General features: G+C 55.7%; 1 protein-coding gene across 1 annotated transcript in view; it reads left to right on the forward strand.

Annotated features, from left to right (window-relative positions):
• The window catches only part of TSNARE1 (t-SNARE domain containing 1), a 123,382-nt gene that overhangs the window by 78,823 nt on the left and 25,952 nt on the right, over nucleotides 1–18,607 (forward strand). The window contains exons 7-10 of the mRNA XM_087447388.1: nucleotides 2,588–2,678; nucleotides 6,404–6,478; nucleotides 7,001–7,057; nucleotides 16,864–17,025. Of these exons, the coding sequence (XP_087303514.1) occupies nucleotides 2,588–2,678; nucleotides 6,404–6,478; nucleotides 7,001–7,057; nucleotides 16,864–17,025 (385 nt within the window). The remainder of the gene's footprint in view (nucleotides 1–2,587; nucleotides 2,679–6,403; nucleotides 6,479–7,000; nucleotides 7,058–16,863; nucleotides 17,026–18,607) is intronic.

Below are 18,607 nucleotides of genomic sequence, written 5' to 3' on the forward strand. Positions count from 1 at the left end.
GGGCCTTGGCCGAGTGGTGCCTGGGGAGGTGCCAGGTAGGTAAGGAGGCCTCATTCACCCTGATCCTGCATAGCCTCTCTATTCCCCAGGGAGACAGGGAGGATTCTGACACGACACGGCACAGGCAGCAGCTGACAGTTGTCTCTGGACGTGGCTTCTGTGTTCTGGTACCCGAGGCTTCGTGAAGCTGTGGCATGAGAATGAGAGGGCCGTGCGGCTCATTCCCTGCCCAATGGAGTCAGGAGGAGTGCACGGGGCAGTGGCAGCAGAGGCGCGTGTGGGGCCCTTGGCCCTCCCAGGGGAGGTGGCCTCAGGCGCGTGCTGGGGGCACTTGCCACCACTCCTGCCACATCCTAACCATCCAGGCAGCTGTTGCTGGCTGTTGGAAGCCCCGGGCTTGGCTGCCTGCACCCGTCTGTCATGGTGGCTGCAGAGGTAACAGCGGTGCAGAGGCACTGAGGCAGGGATGCGTCGGGCATGTTTGAGAACAGTGGGGAGACTGTGAGACGGGGCGGAGTGAGCATGGGGCACCATTGGGAGGTGAGGTCAGAGATGCAGAGTGAGGCCTGGAACGCCCTTGGGAGGACTCTGGCTTTGACCAGAATGACACGTGGGTCATTGGAGAGCTCTGGGGTTTGGAGTGACATGATCTGGCCTTTCCTGTAACAGGCTTGCTGCAGCTGTGGTATATGATGGAGTGTGATGCAGCCTAGAGTAGGGGCGAGGAGGCCGGGCTGTAGCCCTGGTGTGGGGTGGCGAGCTGGAGCCGTGGGGTGAGAGACGCGCCAGCATTGGATTAACTTCCCAGTGTCACACCGGTTGTTTGCTGCTGGGATGTGCCAGTGGGCTGCATTGAAGGAGGAGAGGACAAAGATGGAAGCCCCAGGTTTTTGGCTCAAGGGGCTGGACAGACAGAGGTGCCGGGAGCTATGCTGGGGGCAGGGGAGGAGTTAGTTTGGGCATGTGGAGTTGAGATGCCCGCTGGATGTCCAGGTGGAGATGTCAAGGGGGCCATTGGATAGGCCAGTCTGGAGTCCGGCCCAGGTGGGGATGTGACTGGGCGACTGTGGCACACGGGTGGATTTAGCCCTCAAGGCTGCATGAGACCACCGAAGAGGTGAGTGTGGGGAGCAGAATTGGTGGGGCAGGGCCTGAGCTCCGGCTCAGATGTGTGGAGGTCAGGGAGGCCAGGGGCCAGCAAGGCCTCTTGAGCAGGATGGCCCTGAGCTGGGGGGCGTCGGGAGGGCGAACTGCAAGCCACAGAAGGAGGGAGGTGTAGGGGCCACGGCAGGGAGGTGCGGGGGGCCATGGGGATATGTGTGGGCCATGGGGGGAGGTGCATCAAGGAGAACAGAGGGCTCAGTGGCATCAGTGACCTTGTGAGCTAATCCTGAGGAGAAAGACCACATACCTCCTGCTGTTTTCCAGTAGTGTCTTAGCAACCTCCAAGGGAAGGGTCCCCTTCACATACTGCTGTCTTTAGCCCACACCCTCTCAGGCTGGTGTAGGGTCTCCTTTCTGTCCCACTCTCGTCCCCCTTCCTGCACGAGTGACCGTCCCCCTCTCTTTGTATGCCGCATGCTCTGTGTGGTCCAAGGGCCACTGTCAGGGACCTGGGGCTCCCCAGTGCCTGCCAGGGTGCCCACTTATCAGATAGTGCCTGGCTCTCAGGATCTTCCCACGTGTCCATCCTGGGGCCAGCATGGTGCCCCCCGCCCACCGCTGCTGTCAGGGGGCCTGCAGAGAGCAGAGGAGGGGCACCGGGCTGCAGCTTGAAGGGTCTGAAGGCTTCTCTGGTGTCTGCCGGGCCCAAAGCCAGGCCAGATCCCTTCCCTCACCCGCCTGGGTGTGTGTGCCTGCAAGAGGCCTGAGGGGAGGGTTTGCCCAGGTGTCACTGCGTCCAGAGGCGCAGTGGTCAGCCCCAAGCAGGCGAGGGGCTGGTCTTTCAGTTCCTTCCGTGTCATACTCAGAGTCGTAAACTGAGGGGCCGGGGAGACCTGGGCCCGGCCCCCCGTGTTGCTGGGTCTGGAGGTGGGGTCTCATCAGGCCGGCAGAGGCCGGCCAGGGGCCCAGGTTCCCCAGCTGTGGTTCCAGGGGTGTGTCTGTGGCCACCCTGCTCCCCGAGGTTCCTGCAGTGCTGACCTCCAGGCCTTGCCAGAGGGGGTCCTGCCTGGCCTCCTTGGGGTGCGGCCCAGCCGCTACCCAGACAGAGCTTGTGTGCGGAGTGAGGGCCCTGGCCGTGGCTGACTCCAGGCTGGTGTGTCTGTGCGGCTGGCCCCTGCCCGGAGCTCACCGTGTCCTTCTCTCCCTCTTCTTACCCCTCTCACTCACTGTTCTGCCCCCTGTGTCCGTGTGTCTGTCTGTCTGTCCCTCTCCGGCCCCTCCCGTCTCCCTCCTCCTTTCCTCTCTGCCTCTTTCCTTCCTGCTGGTCCCTCTGCTCTGTCTCCGCGTGCGCCCTGCCCTCTCTGTGCTGTCCCCCTTCTGCTTCTCCCTGCCTCTCTGTGATCTTTCCCCCATCCTGGGCCCTGCTCCTGCTCTCTCTTGTCCTCCCCTTGGCCCCCGCTCCATCTGCACCTGCCCCCCTCAGGCACTCGGTGCAGCAGGAGACCAACAGCACAGTGGCCGCCAGCACCAGCGCCGTGAAGCAGATGTCAGAGCTCCTTCGGGGCTGCTCCCGGGTACGTTTCCTGGAGACTGGAGGGTGGGGTGGGGGGCGACCTGGCTGGGGGTGGGGGACGCGTGGCGGGAGGGGTGTGGGGGAAATGGACGTGCGACGATGCTCAGGCTGGCCTGGCCTGCGTGGCTGCACGGTCAGAACTCGACGTGTTGAGTCGTTCACGCAGCAGCTGTTCCCTGGGCACCCACCATGTGCCAGGCATGGTGTGGGTGCTGGGGGTCCCTGCCCTCCTGGCCGGGCTCCTCTGAGCGGAGATTGACAACATCCCCTTCCCTGTCATCCACCCAGCCACCTCCTCGTGCAACCTCCCTGTCACTGCAGTCACCTCCTCGCCAACCCCATCCTCACCAGACCACAAACGTTATCACGGTTCCCACCATACCCAGCGCCACAGCCCTCTTCACAGCCCTGACCCTCACCACAGGCCCTCCTCCATCGCTGTGGTCACTTCCTCCACTGGCCTGTCACATCCCTTCCCTTGCCAGGTCATCACACCCTCCCATCTTTGTTAGCCAAACCCTACCCTATTCCCCACAGGTTAGAGGGCACTTGTCATAAAACATTAAATACCATTAAACCCACAAATGTTTTAGAGCAGGAGTCCTTTTACATAAATCAAGTTGTATTTCTTGCCCGTTCATTTACGTATTATCCTGGCTGCTTTCGAACTACCATGGCAGACTTGACTAGTTGCGACAGAGACTGGCCTGCAAATCCTAAAGTACTCAAGTCTGCCCTTTACAGAGCAAAGCTCTGACCCGGGTGTGGAAGATGCACTAACGTGGTGGTGGTGCAGTCTCCAGCCGGAGGCTGGTCAGCAATAGAACGGCTCAAGGTAGCGATACCGCTGCACCCTGGGCGAGCTGGCGAGACCGTGTGCCGAGTGAGGGGCCAGATGCAGAAGCGCGCGTGTGCGGTTCTGCTGATAGGAAACGCCGGGGAGAGGCAGGTCTGTGGGGACAGCACTGGACCAGTGGCTGCCTGGACTGGAGTAGGAACCGGGATTGGCTGCAGCAGGACACGGGGAGCTTTTTGGGGCGATGGAATTCTTCCCAGAGCAGCTGGTGGTGATGGTTGTACAGGTGAAAGTTATCCAATTGTACAATCAAAATGGATGAATTTTACTGAATAAAAATTAAATTATACTTTAATAAAAAATGGTAGACCCAGCTCCAAAAGTTGAGGTACACTTTGGTCGAAAAAACACACTAAAAGAATGTCATAGGAACAGGAGTCAGTTGTCCCCAGACCAGGTGGACGGGGTGCCCCAAGTCAGACCGTGGACGGAAGCACGCAGAGCTTCGCTCTGAGCGGCTGGCGCTGCTCTGCTCACCATTCAGTAATCAGCCGTCGGGCGTCCTTCAGGACGGGAGATGGGCGCCTGGTGCTGAACTCTGGGGGACATCACGTGGCTCTCCATGTGAGGGGATCACGCACCACGGGGACCAGCGTCTGCAGCGGTGTTGTGGCCTTGGCGCTCAGTGTCGCCTCTGCATGTGTTGCTTTGTTCTTTATTCTTTTGCTCGTGCCCACCTTCATCCCGTCACTTATTTATTCCTTCATCCAAAATCACATGAGGCGCTGTGCTGGGTCCCAGGTTACGATGAATTGCGATTCTGAGAGGTGTTTCCGTGGAGTCAGAGCAGAAGGTTGTTTCCTGTGAAGCTCATGACTCATTCAGTCCAGTTCAGTGGGCGTTTTCTCAGTGCCTGCTGTGTCTTCGACTTTGTGGAGTATAGACCCTTAGATAAGAGGCTGTCCTTTAAACTGTGGGACGAGGTCAAGGCCGTAACAGCCCCACCCCCACCCCCCGGGCAGCAGAGGTTTCCCCCAGACCAGGTGCTGCACTGAATCTTTGCTTCCCCATCTCCTTCAGTCTTCCTGACTGCCTCAGCTTGGTGTTCCTGCCCACTTTCTGTAGGGAAGGAAGCTGAGGCTGGGAGAGTGGCCTGCCCGAGGCATCACAGCCGGGCAGGAGCTCCGGCTAGATTTGAACTCTGACCTTGTGGGTCCAGAGCCCAAGTTCTCACCTCTGTGTGTGCCACGGGGGCCGGGGAGTCAGAGCATGAGCTCCTGGGAGTTCAGAGGGGTCACTGTTAGCTTAATATATCCTTCCTTCCTTCCTTCCACCCGCCAGCCCCAGTCTGTCCGTCCTTCCATCCACTCACCCACGCACCCACCGACTTACCCACCCATCTACCCCCCATCCACCCATCTAAGAGCCCAACAAACATTTATTGAACACCTGCTCTGTGCCAGATGCTGGGAGAAGGATACAAATGAGATCCCCCTTTGAGGCTCTCCTGGTCTGGTAGGAGGACAGCTTGGCTGGGCCGGGCTGGCCTTGCTCACTGATCTCGGAGAAGAAAAGCTGTGCTGATTCGTGGAGCTGAGGGACTGGAGAGCTGGAGATGTTTTACTCAAAAGCACTAAAGAGCTCCCCAGGCTCTTAGCTCTGTCCTGGGGCACACATGTGGTGCCAGTTAGAGGAGCCTCACCTGGATGCTAAGATGGGCTCCATGGAGCTGCAGCCACATGGGGGACCATTGGGTCCAGAGACCATTGAGTGCCTTTGAAAGGTGTGTGTTGGAAAGCTGGTCTCATTGAAGTGTGGCCAGCCTGCTAGCACACCTGTGCCTCTCTCTCGTCTGTGGGCTTGCATGGTGGTGCGTGGTGGTGGTGGAGGGGTGAGCACCACACCCAGGGGCCAAGTTCAGGTTGGAAATACACAGAAGTCCCCGGGGAGGGTGGGCTTAGTCTATGAGTTGAGAGTGGCCAGGGCCCTCCTGGGAGATGATGGGGAGGTGCTGGGGCAGGAGGGACCAGGACCTCGTGTCTGCGTCCTGGTCCATGGGCACTGGGTGCGGGTGTGGCTTCGTCTGTGCCAGTGCTGCATGCAGAAGATGAGGATTGGGGCTCCTGTTGGCCTGGTGGTGCTCACGGCAGACGAGAGCGGCAGTGCCAGGTCCCGGCACTTGCTCGTTCGTTCTCTTGTTTGACGGCATGTCTTGAGCACCAGCTCCGTGCCAGGTGGCATCCTGGGCACTGGGATGCGGTGGCGAACAAGACAGACGAGGTCTCACTCCAGCGGGAGGATGGAGACCGTGAAGAGGGGAGGGAGGGCGCGAGGGCTGAGGTTTTGGGGGCAGGAGGGGTGGTTTGATGCCTGTGGTTCTGACGCTGGTGATGGGGTGCAGCCTTGCATGTGATTAGGCACCTGGGCTCTGGGGTCAGAGGCCTGGCTTTAGGGTCTGGATCCACCACCTGTGTGGCCTTGAACAGGCCACCTGGAACTTGAAGCTGAGGTCTCCTGAGCTGTCAGATGGGGACCATAGCACTTCTCACTGAGTGGGCTGTTTGGGGACCGGAGAGGCATATCATGTTCGAGCAGCCTGGCTCCATGGTTGGTTTGAAGACGTGTGTGAGGCTGGGTGGTGATGGTGTCCGTGGACGCCGGCTGTGCCTGTGGAGCCTGTGCTGGTTTTTGAAGGGGTGAGGTGATGGCACTGGGGTGAAGGAGATGGGGATGAGCCCAGTGCTAATGGCAGCGGGGTGATGACGGCGGTGAGGCCTGTGGTGGATAGAGGAGGGGGTATGGTGGAGGTGCCACCAGGAGGAAGAGGTGTACAAGGAGTGTTGGGAACGGAAGCACCCCAGGGATGGAGGGGGCTGCGGGGGCAGGACAGTGCCTCTGCCGCCTGTTTCAGCCACGCTGTCTCTGTGCAGCAGGAGCGTCTTCAGCTGGACCGCCTGAAAACTCAGCTCTCAGACGCCATTCAGCGCTACGGAGTGGTGCAAAAGGTGAGCCATGCCCAGGGAGAGTTGGCCAGCCAGCTGGGTGGGCCTCAGACCCTTGAGCCCCGACTCTGGCTGTCTCGTCCCTGGGTTGGCCTGGGTTGGTTGTGTCCCCCAGAACAGAGGAAGGGCTGGCCTTGCAGACACTTGACAGTTGCCAGAATCCAGCTGCCATGACCTCAGGGTGTGTGCAGTGAAGGGTGTTTACCTTCTGGTGCTGCTTACGAGTCGTCCTCACAGCGGCCTCCTGGGAGGTGGGAAGAACAGGTGTCGCCTGTTCCGACAGGTGAGGAGACTGAGACCCAGAGGGCATAAGTGTGTGGAAGGAGGCTATCCAGCAGACTGTCAGCAGAGCCCAGCCCAGCTTCCCATGTTCCCAAGAGCCGGGACAGCTGCGTTCCCTCTGGGAGCTGAAGGTTTGCTTTGCTGTCAGTCTCTGTCTGGTACTTAACGTTTACCTGACTGTTCTTCTCTCCTCCCTGCCTTTTCTCTTCTTCCCACCTCCTCCTCTTGTGCTTTCTCCAACAGAAAATTGCAGAGAAGTCCAGAGCACTGCTTCCCACAGCACAGAGGGGTGCCAAACAGGTGGGTGCCGAGTGTTGACCAGGGTCAGTGGGCCTCAAGGGACGGCACAGGGTCCAGTGCCATTGGTGCTCCAGGGAAGAGCGGGGAGGATTGGGGATAGGACCTGTCTGAGGGGGTCTGCCTTGACAAATGACCTTTCAAAAAAGTGGTATTTTAGTCGTAGGTCTCTGGCACGGGCTTGACACGGGGCGAGCTCCCCAGTAATGATTGTTGGCAGTTCCTCTTCTGTGCAGGACTAACTGTCAGACCAGTCCTCCTGTATGAGCAGAAACTGATAGAAGATCTAGAAAAGAGGATAATTGGAGTCCTAAGTGGACAGCAGGGAGAGAGAATGGACAGAAACAATATTTGAAGAGGTAATGGTTGAGAATTTTCCAAAAATGTCCAAATACTTCAAGCCACAGATTGAAGAAGCTCTAGGATAAATCGGGTACATTTATCCTATTTCTTAAAAACCACTCTTCGTCACATCATAATAAAATATTGAAAACAAAGACAAAAATAACATCTTAAAAGCAGATTCAAGCTTGAGAGATGTCACATTATTTTAAAAGAATAATGAGACTGACACCTCACTCCTTAAAGGAAACAATGGAAGTCAGAAGACAGTGGAAAGACATCTTCAAAGAAAATAACCATGAACCTAGAGTTCTGCATCTGGGGAAGACATTTCTGTGAAGTGAATACATTTTTAGAGAGCCAAAACTAAGAGAATTTATCATCAACAGAACTCTAAAAGTAGAAAAAGGAAGAGGATCTCAGACAGAAGCACAATAATGGGGGAAGGAGCGATGAGCACTGAGAACAATAAAATGTGGATGTGCCTGAATTCATGGTGACTGTCGAATAATTATAATGACTGTGGGGTTTGAGATGTGGGGCAAAGGAGAATGCTTGGGTAACGTAGCACAGAGCACGTGGGATTTAAATGCTGTTAAAGTGTTGTAATGTCCGTGCGTCACCAGGGGGGTGACAGGAATACTAAAGGTAGACTGTCATAAGCCAGGGATGCGTGTTGCCTTCTGTAGGTAGCACTAAAAGGACAATACAAGAATAGAAACTATAAAATAAGTTAATAGAGAGGAACATATGAAATAATAAAACAAAACTTGGTTAATTTAAAAGAGCAAAAAAAAGAAAAATCAACAAAAAACAGGAAAAATAGGAAACAAATTATAAGATGGTAGATTTATACCATTTATAATTATTTTAAATTAGAATGGACTGACCCCTCCAATTAAAAGGCACAGATTGTCAGACTTGGTTAAAAGAAAAAAACTATGTAGTGTTTAGGAGAGGCACACATTAAGTATAAATCCAGAAAAACGTTGAAAGTGAAAGGGTGGAAAAAAGATATGTTGTGCAACCACTAACCAAAAGAAAACTATTCAGCTATATTAATATCAGAATCAGTAGACTTCACATGAAGGAGTGTTGCTGGGGGTGAAGAGATGTGTTTCATAAGGATAAAATGTCAATTCAAGTGGAAGATACAATTCTAAATTTATATGTACCTAATAATATAGCCTCAAAGTATATAAAGCAAAACTGACAGTAATAAAAGGAAAAGTAGTCAATCCACAATCATAGTTGGAGATTTTGACACATCTCTCTAAATGACTGATAGACTGAAAAAAAAAATTTAGTAAGGATATAAAAGATTTACTCAATACTATTAATTAATATACTTGGACCTAATTGATATTTATGACACCATATCCAGCCACAGGAGAATATATATTTCTTTCCGGTACACATAATGCATGTGCTGGACTGTAAAGCAAGTCTCAACAGATTCCAAAAGGTTGGCGTAATACTGAGTATGTTCTCTAACTGGAGTGCACTTAAACTAGAATCTGATAACAAAAAGGAAATTGCCAAGGGTTGAGGATTTAAAGAATACAATTGGATGAAATAACCTATGGATCCAAGAAGAAATCACAGTCGAAATTAGAAATCATCTTGAACTGAACAAAAATGAAAATGAAAATAAGTCAAAACCTGTGGGATGCAGTTAAAGCAGTGTTTAGAGGGAAATTTATAGCTTTAAACACATTTATTAGAAAAGAAGAAAGCGTGAAAATCGATGATCTAATTCTTGATCTCAAGAAGCTGGAAAAACAACAAATAATTAAATCCAAAGAAAATATGTAGGAAAAAGCAGAAATCAATGAAATACAAAACACACGCACCGTAGACAAATTCAACAAAGCCAAAAGTTGCTTCTTTAGAAAGATTAATAAAATTGTTGAACCGTTACAAGATTAATCAAGATACAGAGAGAAAATACAAATTACTAGTATTAGGAATGAAAATCAAAATATTACAGATCCTACAAATAAAAAAAAGTAATATGAAGATGTTATAAATAACTTTATGCCAATAAATTTGACAACTTAGATGAAATATAAGGTTTTTTAGACAAATGTAACTTAGCAAGATGTATAGAAAATCTAGAAAGCCCAATATTTATTAAAGAAATGAAATCCATAATTAAAAAAACATCCCACCAAGAAAACTGCAGATCTAGATGGCTTTACTGGTAAATTCTTCCACATATTTGAGGACTAAATAATACCAACTTACACAAACTCTTACAGAGAATATAAAAAAAGGAAGACATCCCACCTTGCTGTATGAGGCCTCCAGGTTCTTACGAGGGCCTCACAAGGAGGAACATAACATGTTCTCTCCTGGGCACTCAAGCAAACATCCTAACCCAAATATTAATAAGCTACAGCCAGCAATATGTAGAAAAGGCAATACATCGTCATAAAGTGGGCTTTATTCCAGAGATGCAAGGTTGGTTTACATTCAGAAATAACTGCTACAATTCACCACGTTAACAGAACAGGTAAGACAATCTACGTGACCATCTCAACAGATACATGAGTGTTTGATAAAATGCAGCGCCCATCAGGGGGGTGGTCAAGACTCGCAGAAAACTAGGAATGGATAGGAATGCCTTTGATCTGAGAAGAGTCTTCAAAAGCCCTGCAGTTAGCGCCACACTTACTGTTGAGATGAGAATCTCTTCTCCTGAGAGTGAGGACAAGACACTGGGTCTGGTACTATTCCATTGTGCCAGAGTTTATCCAGTGCAGTGAGGCAAAAAAAAGGAAGAAAAGGAAGAGATCACTTCACAGACAGCGTGATTGTGTAACTAGAGAACGTGGATGCATCTGCAGACAAATGTAGAATTAGTACTAAGTGAATGTCACAGGCTGACTGGCACTGGGTTGGTATACAGGAAAACATCGTGTGTGCTGGCAAAAGACGATTTGGAAGTGAAATTTAGAAAGTGGTACCATTTATAACAGCATCAAAACTAGGAAGAAGCCTCTCTATATAGGAAACTACAAAGCATTACTGAGAAATTACAGAGGATCTAAATAACGGAGGGCATACCATGTTTATAGGGTGGAAAACTCAATACATAGAGATGTCAGTCTCACCAAATGGATCTGTGGATTCAGTACAATCCAAATAAAAATCCCAGCAGGTTTTGAGTGTGTGTGTGTGATGTGTGTGTAAATTGTCAAGCTGAGTTTAAAATATGTATGGAAATATAAAAGGCCCAAAATAGTGAAGACAGTTTTGAAGAAGAACAGAACTGGAGGATTTACAGTAACAGGTGTCAGAACACAGTATAAAGCTGTAGAAATTACAGGTGTGCTCTTTGTTGAAGGCTAGACAAACAGAGCAGGGGGAGCAGAATCGAATCTAGATGCAGACCCCCCCACACGCTCGCCTGGCTTGTGCAAGGTGTCCTGCCGTGCAGTGGGAAATGGAAGATTAATTCTGGACTTGATACTGGATCAGTTGGATGTTTGAATTGGGAAAAAGGATCCTGCTGAGCAGATGGCAAGTCCCAGTCCAAACACTCCTGTCCATCCACTGCGTCTCAGTATCGGGGTTGCAGAGGAACACAGCACAGTCAGTCACTGAGGGAACTACGCTTTACTCACCTAGAGAGAGACAACAAGATCAGCTGCCACAGTGGGCATGGTCCCCCGTGGCCAGCGGGTCCCTCCAGGCAGCTGACAGGGCCATTGACCTGCATGCACCCCCTTGTAATGCAGCAGAAGGACCTGGTCCCTTCCCCGCAGGGGACAGACAGAGCCGAGGGTTGGCTGGGTGCTGTATGATGCTCACGCTTTAGCAGAACAAAGGATCGTGCATAGAGTCTAAAACAGGGTGCGACGTTCCCACATGAGGTGACGAGCCCAGCGCAGCCCTGAGGGCTCCATCTCTTGGTGAGGCAGTGCTCCAGGCCCACGGCCCGTCCTTATGTGGCTGAAGAGGCAGAAGACTGCATGCTCAAGACTGCCATTCCCAACAGATCCTTTACCCCAGCTCGCCCCTTGCACAAAACACCCCAGCTGCATCATAGACCTAAATGTCAAAGATAAGGCAATGCAGCTTCTGGAAGATACCATAGGAGGCTATCTTCACATCTTTATGGTAAGCAACCATTTCTTACACAGACAAGAAAGTACTATCTGTAAAGAAAAGATGGGTAAACTTGACTTTGTTAAAATCAATACACCCTTAAGAGTGAAGAGGCAACTCTCAGAAAGTGAGAGAGGGTGTTTGCACAACACATGTCTTAAGAGGACTTATCTCCATCATATATAAAGATCTCTTACAAGTCAATGAGAAAAAGGCAGCGCAATTCTAAAACATGAAAGGGCAAAAGCCTTAGGCAGGCACGCCACAAGACGGACGTCCTAGCGGCTCGTGGGCACGTGAACGTGTGCTCAGTGCATGTCGGAGGGCCGAGTCAACCCACAGTGCTCTGTCACCACACACCTTACACTCAGCACAACAACTGAACAGAACAGGGCCACAGCCTGCCGCCGTTGGCCGACTCTGCACAGACTCCACCAGAGCTCACGCGCTGCGTCCGCGGCGGCAGACAGGTGCTTCCCCAGCGCTGCTTCCACACGGCACAGGCAGAGAGCTGCCCCTGGCCCCCCTTCCTTTATTTAATTTGGGTGCGGGGGAGGGATCGCTGCAGTCATGCGGGTTCTGGCACTCTGGGCTTGATGGGCCTCCAGAAACTTCCATCAGCTCACAAATAGTCGTTTGGAGAAACCAGTGACCAGCCTGGGTTACTAACCAGAAGCTGTCTTTCTGAAGTGTGTGCCTGGTCGCCCCTGACCCCTGCCCTCCCGCCAGGGTCGTGGATGTTCCTACGTGGATCCCACAGTTGGAGTACGTGGGAAAATGGCCCAGTTCCCAGAGCCCCTAAGAACCCTGGGCTCCCTTCTCCTCGCTGGCCCTGGGCAGGGCCGTGCTGACCCCACCGTGCGTCCTCCCCAAACACCCACGGGGCGTCACCTCTTCTCATGGGAAAGCATCACAGCCCCGCTCTCCGCAGTCACACGGGATTGGGGTCTCCTCCCTACTTGTCAGAGTGGGACCCAAACCCTTGGCCTTGGAGGGAGCAGAAAGCTGCCTTTGTTGGCCCTGCTCGAGCTGGAAACCCATCACACGGCTGTCCCTCCGTGCAGCCCCAGCGCCTTGCCAGCAAATCCCTAATCCTGGCTTTGGAGCTAAAGACCCAAATTGGGCCTTTGTGCAGAGAATAAAAGGGAGCTTTCTGATCCTTTCAGGAGAGGAGCCGTGGCGGGATCAGGCGTCTCAGCCGTTTCTTCCTCCCTTCTCTTATCATGAGCCACTCGGGGCTGGCGGCCCACTACCTGTGGGGGGAGAGCACACAGGGGGTCAGCAGCTGGCCCACGCTTACCCGTCTGCAGGGAGGGCCAGCATCCTTGGCTCTCAGCTTTTGGGGAGCTTCCACTGAAACCCCAAACTCCAGGGAAGGTGACATCCCATCCTGTGGCACTTCCTCCATCCAGCATATCTGATTTGTTCATTTACCTGGTCCATAGTGTTTACTGTATGGATATGCCATCGGTTTTCCAGGTTCTTCTCCTGTTGGCAGGGCTTTGCAGTTCCAAACACTGCCGTGGTGAGCGCACCTGTGTTTCTGTCCCTGGGCGCACAGGGGAGGGCACCTCGGGCGGCTCTTACCACATGGGAAGCTTTTAGGAGCCCCACGCCAAGGTGCCCAGGCTGATGGAATCAGAGTGGAGTGCGGGCCGGGTGCCCCGTTCTAGAACAGACCGTGTTGGGAGGTGGTGGACATGCTGCTTTGCGGAGGCGCACACCCTCGGCATCCCACCTGCAGGCCGGGGCGTCCTGTGTCCCGAAACTCACTTGACCTTGCAGATGGCACGGTTCTTCCTGTTCCCGCCTGGGGGCTCAGGTGGCATCTTGCCTCCACGTGTGCCTCCTGACGTTGGCAAGGTGGTTGGGTCTCACCATCTTCATCTTGTTCGCTTCTTTCCGTGACTGGGGGACATGGTGGTGTCAGCCCATCTTACGGAAATGAAGACAGGCTTGGAGAAGGTCGGAACCTGCCAGGATCACACGCTATAAGCGACGGAGTTAGCTTTCCCTGTTCCCTTGCCGCTGCGGGCCGAGGGCATGTGTGGTCAGTGAGGAGAACCAGCTGCCGCCCCTCTGGTGGTGGTGAGGAGTGTGCCGGGCAGTGCACGGTCGGGAGACAGGACGGGTGGGAGCACAGCTGACCTGTGGTGAGCACGGGCCACGGCCTCGGGGTGCCGGTCACTGTTCCCACCCTACGGACAGGACGCTGAGACCCTGAGAATGTGCGTGACCGGCCCGGGGCCTCCAGTGGTGCTGGTGCTGGGCCAGGACCTGTGACTTGGCTCCGCGCAGCTTAGGAGGGGGGCGCGGGGTCTGGCTCGGGGCCAGCCCCCATCCGCTCCCACCCGCCTGGCACTGCTTGCTTCCTCCTGCCCACGCCGGGAAGGGGAGGTGATAATTGCTGCCTTGGACTCGTAGCACTCGTCAACAGATTTTGTAGATCCTTTATCTTACATTCATCTCTTCACGTATTTATGTATTTAAAGGCCTGCGCCGACTCCCGGGGGAAGAGGTTCGCCTGTGTTAGCGTGGTGTGTAGGAAGAATGGCGGCTTTGGAAGGAGAGCCGGGTTAGCGTGGGCTTCACCGTCCCGCGTGTGGGCCCAGACGGTCACCCTCCTTAACGGAGAGTGAGAGAGCCCACCTCGCGGGCTGTGAGCAAAACTAGAGAAAGAGAGTGCTTGGCCTCATGCCGTGTCCCCCAACAGCTCCGGTGCTGGCGGTGGTGGCGGCTGTCGATGCTGTTGGTCCCGTTACCACCAGGGCCTCCTGCAGGACACCACCTGACGTCACCCCTCCTAGGCGCAGTCGCACACATGGCTTTCGCAGCATCACGTGCCCGCCCGTGCTGGCACTTGTCACAAGTGTGCTGAGGTTCTTCCTTGTGGGATTTGTTGGTTTCAGTGCCCGGCCAAGTGCAGTGCCGCGCATCCATGCAGAAGCTCTCACCGTCCGTCCGCTTTGTCCCCGGGCCTGGCACGGGCGGGCCGTCGTGGCCTCTGAAAGTGTGCGGGTGACAAGGGAGCCTCTAGACCGTTCTCCCTCTGCCGCTGTGGGGGGGGCCACAGGAGGAGGGTCTGCCGGGAGGACGAGCGCGGTCCCGTAACTGCCACCCAGAGACACTTGCTCACCGGGTCTGCAGGGTCGCCCCAGCCCAGTGGGCCCTGAAGCCCCCGGTGTCCCACGTGGCACCTCCGCTGGCATCAACCTAGCCAGCACTCTGCCCTGCGACCACCCTGAGCTGCACGGGACGTGGGAAGGTGGTCTTCCTTTCAGGCAGACGTCAGGGTCCCATAATGCTGGTACAGCAGAACACAGGCACGTGGCCGCCTCTGCAGTGCCTTCCAGGACGACTGGCCTAGAGAGCGCTGGGGATGGGCGGCCGCAGAGGAGTCTGTGAGCCACGGCCAGGTGCAGTCCAGTCCCGTCCCCGTTGCCCACACTCACGGGAGGGGCTCACCCCGAGCTGTATACTCGCGCTGGTTGAGTGGGGTGGCAGCTGCACCCGCCGTCTGTCCGTGTGCCGGCGCCGACTTCTGGAGGATCCCACCGGGCCCTGCCTCTAGGACAGCGCTGTCTGGGCCAGGAGGAGGGCGTTGTGGTCAGGGTCAGCACCCAGACCGAACTGAGGTCGCCCACCCTGGGGCAGGGGAGAGGTGAGGAGGCCCCAGTGCAGCTTGGGGGATGGAGTCGGCCAGGGAGGAAGCTGTTCCAGCCCTGGCTTCTGGCGGCCCCTTCCACGTGCCCGGGCTCGGGCGGCAGCATCCCTCTCCTGGTTCTGCGTGTCTGCCCTGCAGCGCCTCTGTGCTGGAGTTGGAGCTGCATCCCTGGCTTCCCGGCCTGGCTGTTCCAGCCCCGGCGTCCTCCTCTGTGATATGGGCTCACGGCCGCCCCGTGCAGGGTGGTCGGGAGTGTCAGAGACAGCTGGCTCCACGGAGCTGTGACACATGTGAGGCGAGGAGCACTGGCCTCCAGGCCGCCCTCCCATGGCTCTGCCTGTCCTCTGCCCTTTCCTGTTGCCCTTTTGATTTCACACACATGCGTGTGCGCGCGCACACACACACACTCATACACACACATACGTTCATACACACGTTCGTATACACATACATTCACATTTGTGTACACACACACTTGTTCACATTACCTTCACACACGTGCATGCATTCACATACACACATTCACACACACGCTCACACATATTCACATACACATGTACACACTCGCGCACATACACCCCCGCGGACTGCGGGAGGGTGGGGAGCAGGGTGTGCCATTTCTGGCCTCCTAACGGGGGGAGGGGCCGTGGGGTACAGATCAATAATATTTGTTGTTGCACATTCTCAGTTAAATTACAAATGTACACATGAAGCCGTGGCTCTGGTGTGGGTCCCGTTCCCGCCTCCTGCCCTCCCTCACCTCTGTGGGGTGCCCAGGGTGGGGGCAGCCCTCTACAGACACCCCCGAACCCCTACTCCGGATCTGACACTTCAGGGGAGGATTCCAGCTCCAATCTGTGCCCAGGTTGCCCCATCAGAGAGCGAATTGAGTTCATTGAAGGGAAAAGCCACCATTTTATTGAATTTCAAAATTTGTAAATTAAAGAAATTAATAAAGAATAAAACAACTTAAAAGTATCCCTCGGGCTTGGTCAGGGATCCCTGGTCCGAGCGAGGTGGGTTTTGTGGGGCGTGCAGTCCCTGGTGGTGTCTGTGCCCTGCTCTGTGTGGTGTCCACCCCTCGTGTGCACGGCCCCTGCCCGGCAGCCACACCTCCGGCCTGTGACCAGCTCTGGGACAGGCTTTCAGGGACTCACAGTCCCCACACAAGAAGTGAGGGTTTGTGTTCGTGCTCCTGGGGGCATTTTGTGGGGGTTCACAAAGAGGCCCGTGACTCCCAAGAGCTGGGAACCTGGAGACTGTGCTCTGCAGGGTCTTCCATGTGGCCGCGAGTTGGGCGGGGCAGTGGGGTCCTGCTGAATGCTCCCTGCAGCTAGACCTGGGATGGCCAGAGGGGTACACGGGCAGAAGGGCAGGGACCCGTGTCCAGCTGTCCCTCATCCCTGCTCCCCATTTGCAGCAGCCTCCAGCGCCCCATGGCCCTGTGGGTATGTCCCCCAGCGACAGGGTGCAGGCCCCAGCCCACAGCCCCGTCAGGGCTGCAGAGCCCAGGCTGCCGCCTCCACTCCCCTCGCCCAGAGCTGGGGGCTGGGGGACACGCAGACTCCCCGAGCCTCTGGGCGTCTGGGAGCTCAGGCTCAGCCTCGAGGAGGGGCCGGGAGGAAGAGGCGGCCTGGGCCTGGTGGCAGCGAGGTGTGCCTGTGGTAACGGGGTGTGTCTCTGTCATCAGCAGAGTCCTGGGACCCCTTTTGCGGAGCTGGCAGACAATGAGAAGATCTTTAACGGGAGTGACAGCATGTGGCAGGGCCAGGAGCAGGCGCTGCTTCCGGAGATCACTGAGGAGGACCTGGAGGCCATCCGGCTGCGCGAGGAGGCCATCCTGCAGATCGAGGTGAGGGCCTGGCATGCGTGTGTGGGAGTGTGTGAGTGAGTGTGCAGGTGGCCTCCTGTCCCGTGGTGCTGGACGTGCACTCAGAGCTCAGCAATTGGACGGCTTGGCGGGGACGTGCTGCCTCTGTCGATGGTGGGGTCTGAGCCCCCCGTGTGTGTGACCTTGGGCACTGGGGTCTGAGCCCTTGCGTGAGACCGTGTGTGGTGGGGTCTGGGCCCCGCGTGTGTGTGACCATGGGCGGTGGGGTCCGAGCCCCTGCATGTGACCATGTGTGGTGGGGTCTGGGCCCCCCGTGTGTGTGTGACCATGGGTGGTGGGGTCCGAGCCCCAACCTGTGCCATGGGCACGCTCCATCCTCCCTCTGGGCCTCGGTCTCCTCATCTGCAGGCAGAGGAGGAGGAGGAGTAGCCTGCCCACCCTGAGCTCCCAGAGGCCGGGTTTCAGCAATGAAGGTCCCCTACAAGCAGCTTCTTCTAGATAAACAGGGGCCTGGACAAGTTGGTAAACTGAGTCACCAGCTCAGAACCCATCGCCATGTCGCCAACTAGTAGATCTTATGTCCCGGAAGGAGGTGGACGCCCCACGGGAGGCAGAGTTGGGCCCCCGTACTTTGGGGCCCTCCCGCTTGGGCCTGTGGGGTGCTGTTTCTCAGGGTCTTTGTGCGGGCCCCCGCTCTCCTCACCCCGTCCTCGCTCCTCAGAATGTGCTGCTCCTGGCCCGGCCCTGGCGGGAGGCAGCGTGGGGCTGCTCTTGGGAAGACAGGACTCCCTGTTGCTGGGACGATCCAGAGAAGGACCAAACACACGCACACGTCTTGATCCCTCTGTGGCAGCAGGACCTGCTTTTCCTGGAGAAGCTGAGAAACAGATCCAGGAGCTGTTGTCCCTAGTGACTCGGGGTGCTGGGGGCCCAAGAGGCCGGGGGACGCCTCCTTCCTTTAGCTCAGGAACTGAAACCTTCTTAGAAGAGCCCCCACAGCCCCTCGGGCACACCGCTGGGGAGTCTGGACCCCTGTGCATGGTGGGATGAAGGGGGCGGAGGAGGGGGGCTGCTCTTGATCGACTTGGCGTTGTCCTGGCCCCCAGGGAGTGGACGTGCAGGTGCCCCATTGGCCCCCAGGTGTGAGGACACAGGCAGTCTGAGGGCTGCCCCCCAGGAAAGGCTGGGAGCTCCTGAGCAGATGGGCGCTAACTCCTGAGGCTGAAGCCGCAGGATGGGCCATGGGTTCCAAGCAGCATCTTGCTTGGGGCCAGCTGGTGCCTTGGACAGCCTGCTGGTGGCTGAGGGGCTGAGGGGCAGCTGTGCCGCTTGGCAGCCCCAGGGTGGGGTTCAGAGGGGGAAGCTGGGCCCCGTGTGAGCGAGGTTCTCACTCGTCAGGCAGCAGGCCCTGGCGTTGCTCTGGTTCTCTGTGTGGTGAGTACGGGGACAGGGGTGGGCTTTACAGGGGCGAGGGGGCCCCACGTGGAGGCCCCTGCAGTACTTCGGCTGGGGCCTGGGCCCAGCGGGAGAGGGGCCGGGGCTCTGGGCTGACCGGGGACTGCGGCTGACGTGGGGCTGGCCTGAATCCCTCAGTCTTGTCTGT

The sequence above is a fragment of the Ceratotherium simum genome, chromosome 23, assembly GCF_057802395.1.
Source record: "Ceratotherium simum simum isolate JZ-2026a chromosome 23, ASM5780239v1, whole genome shotgun sequence".
Lineage (NCBI taxonomy): Eukaryota > Metazoa > Chordata > Mammalia > Perissodactyla > Rhinocerotidae > Ceratotherium > Ceratotherium simum.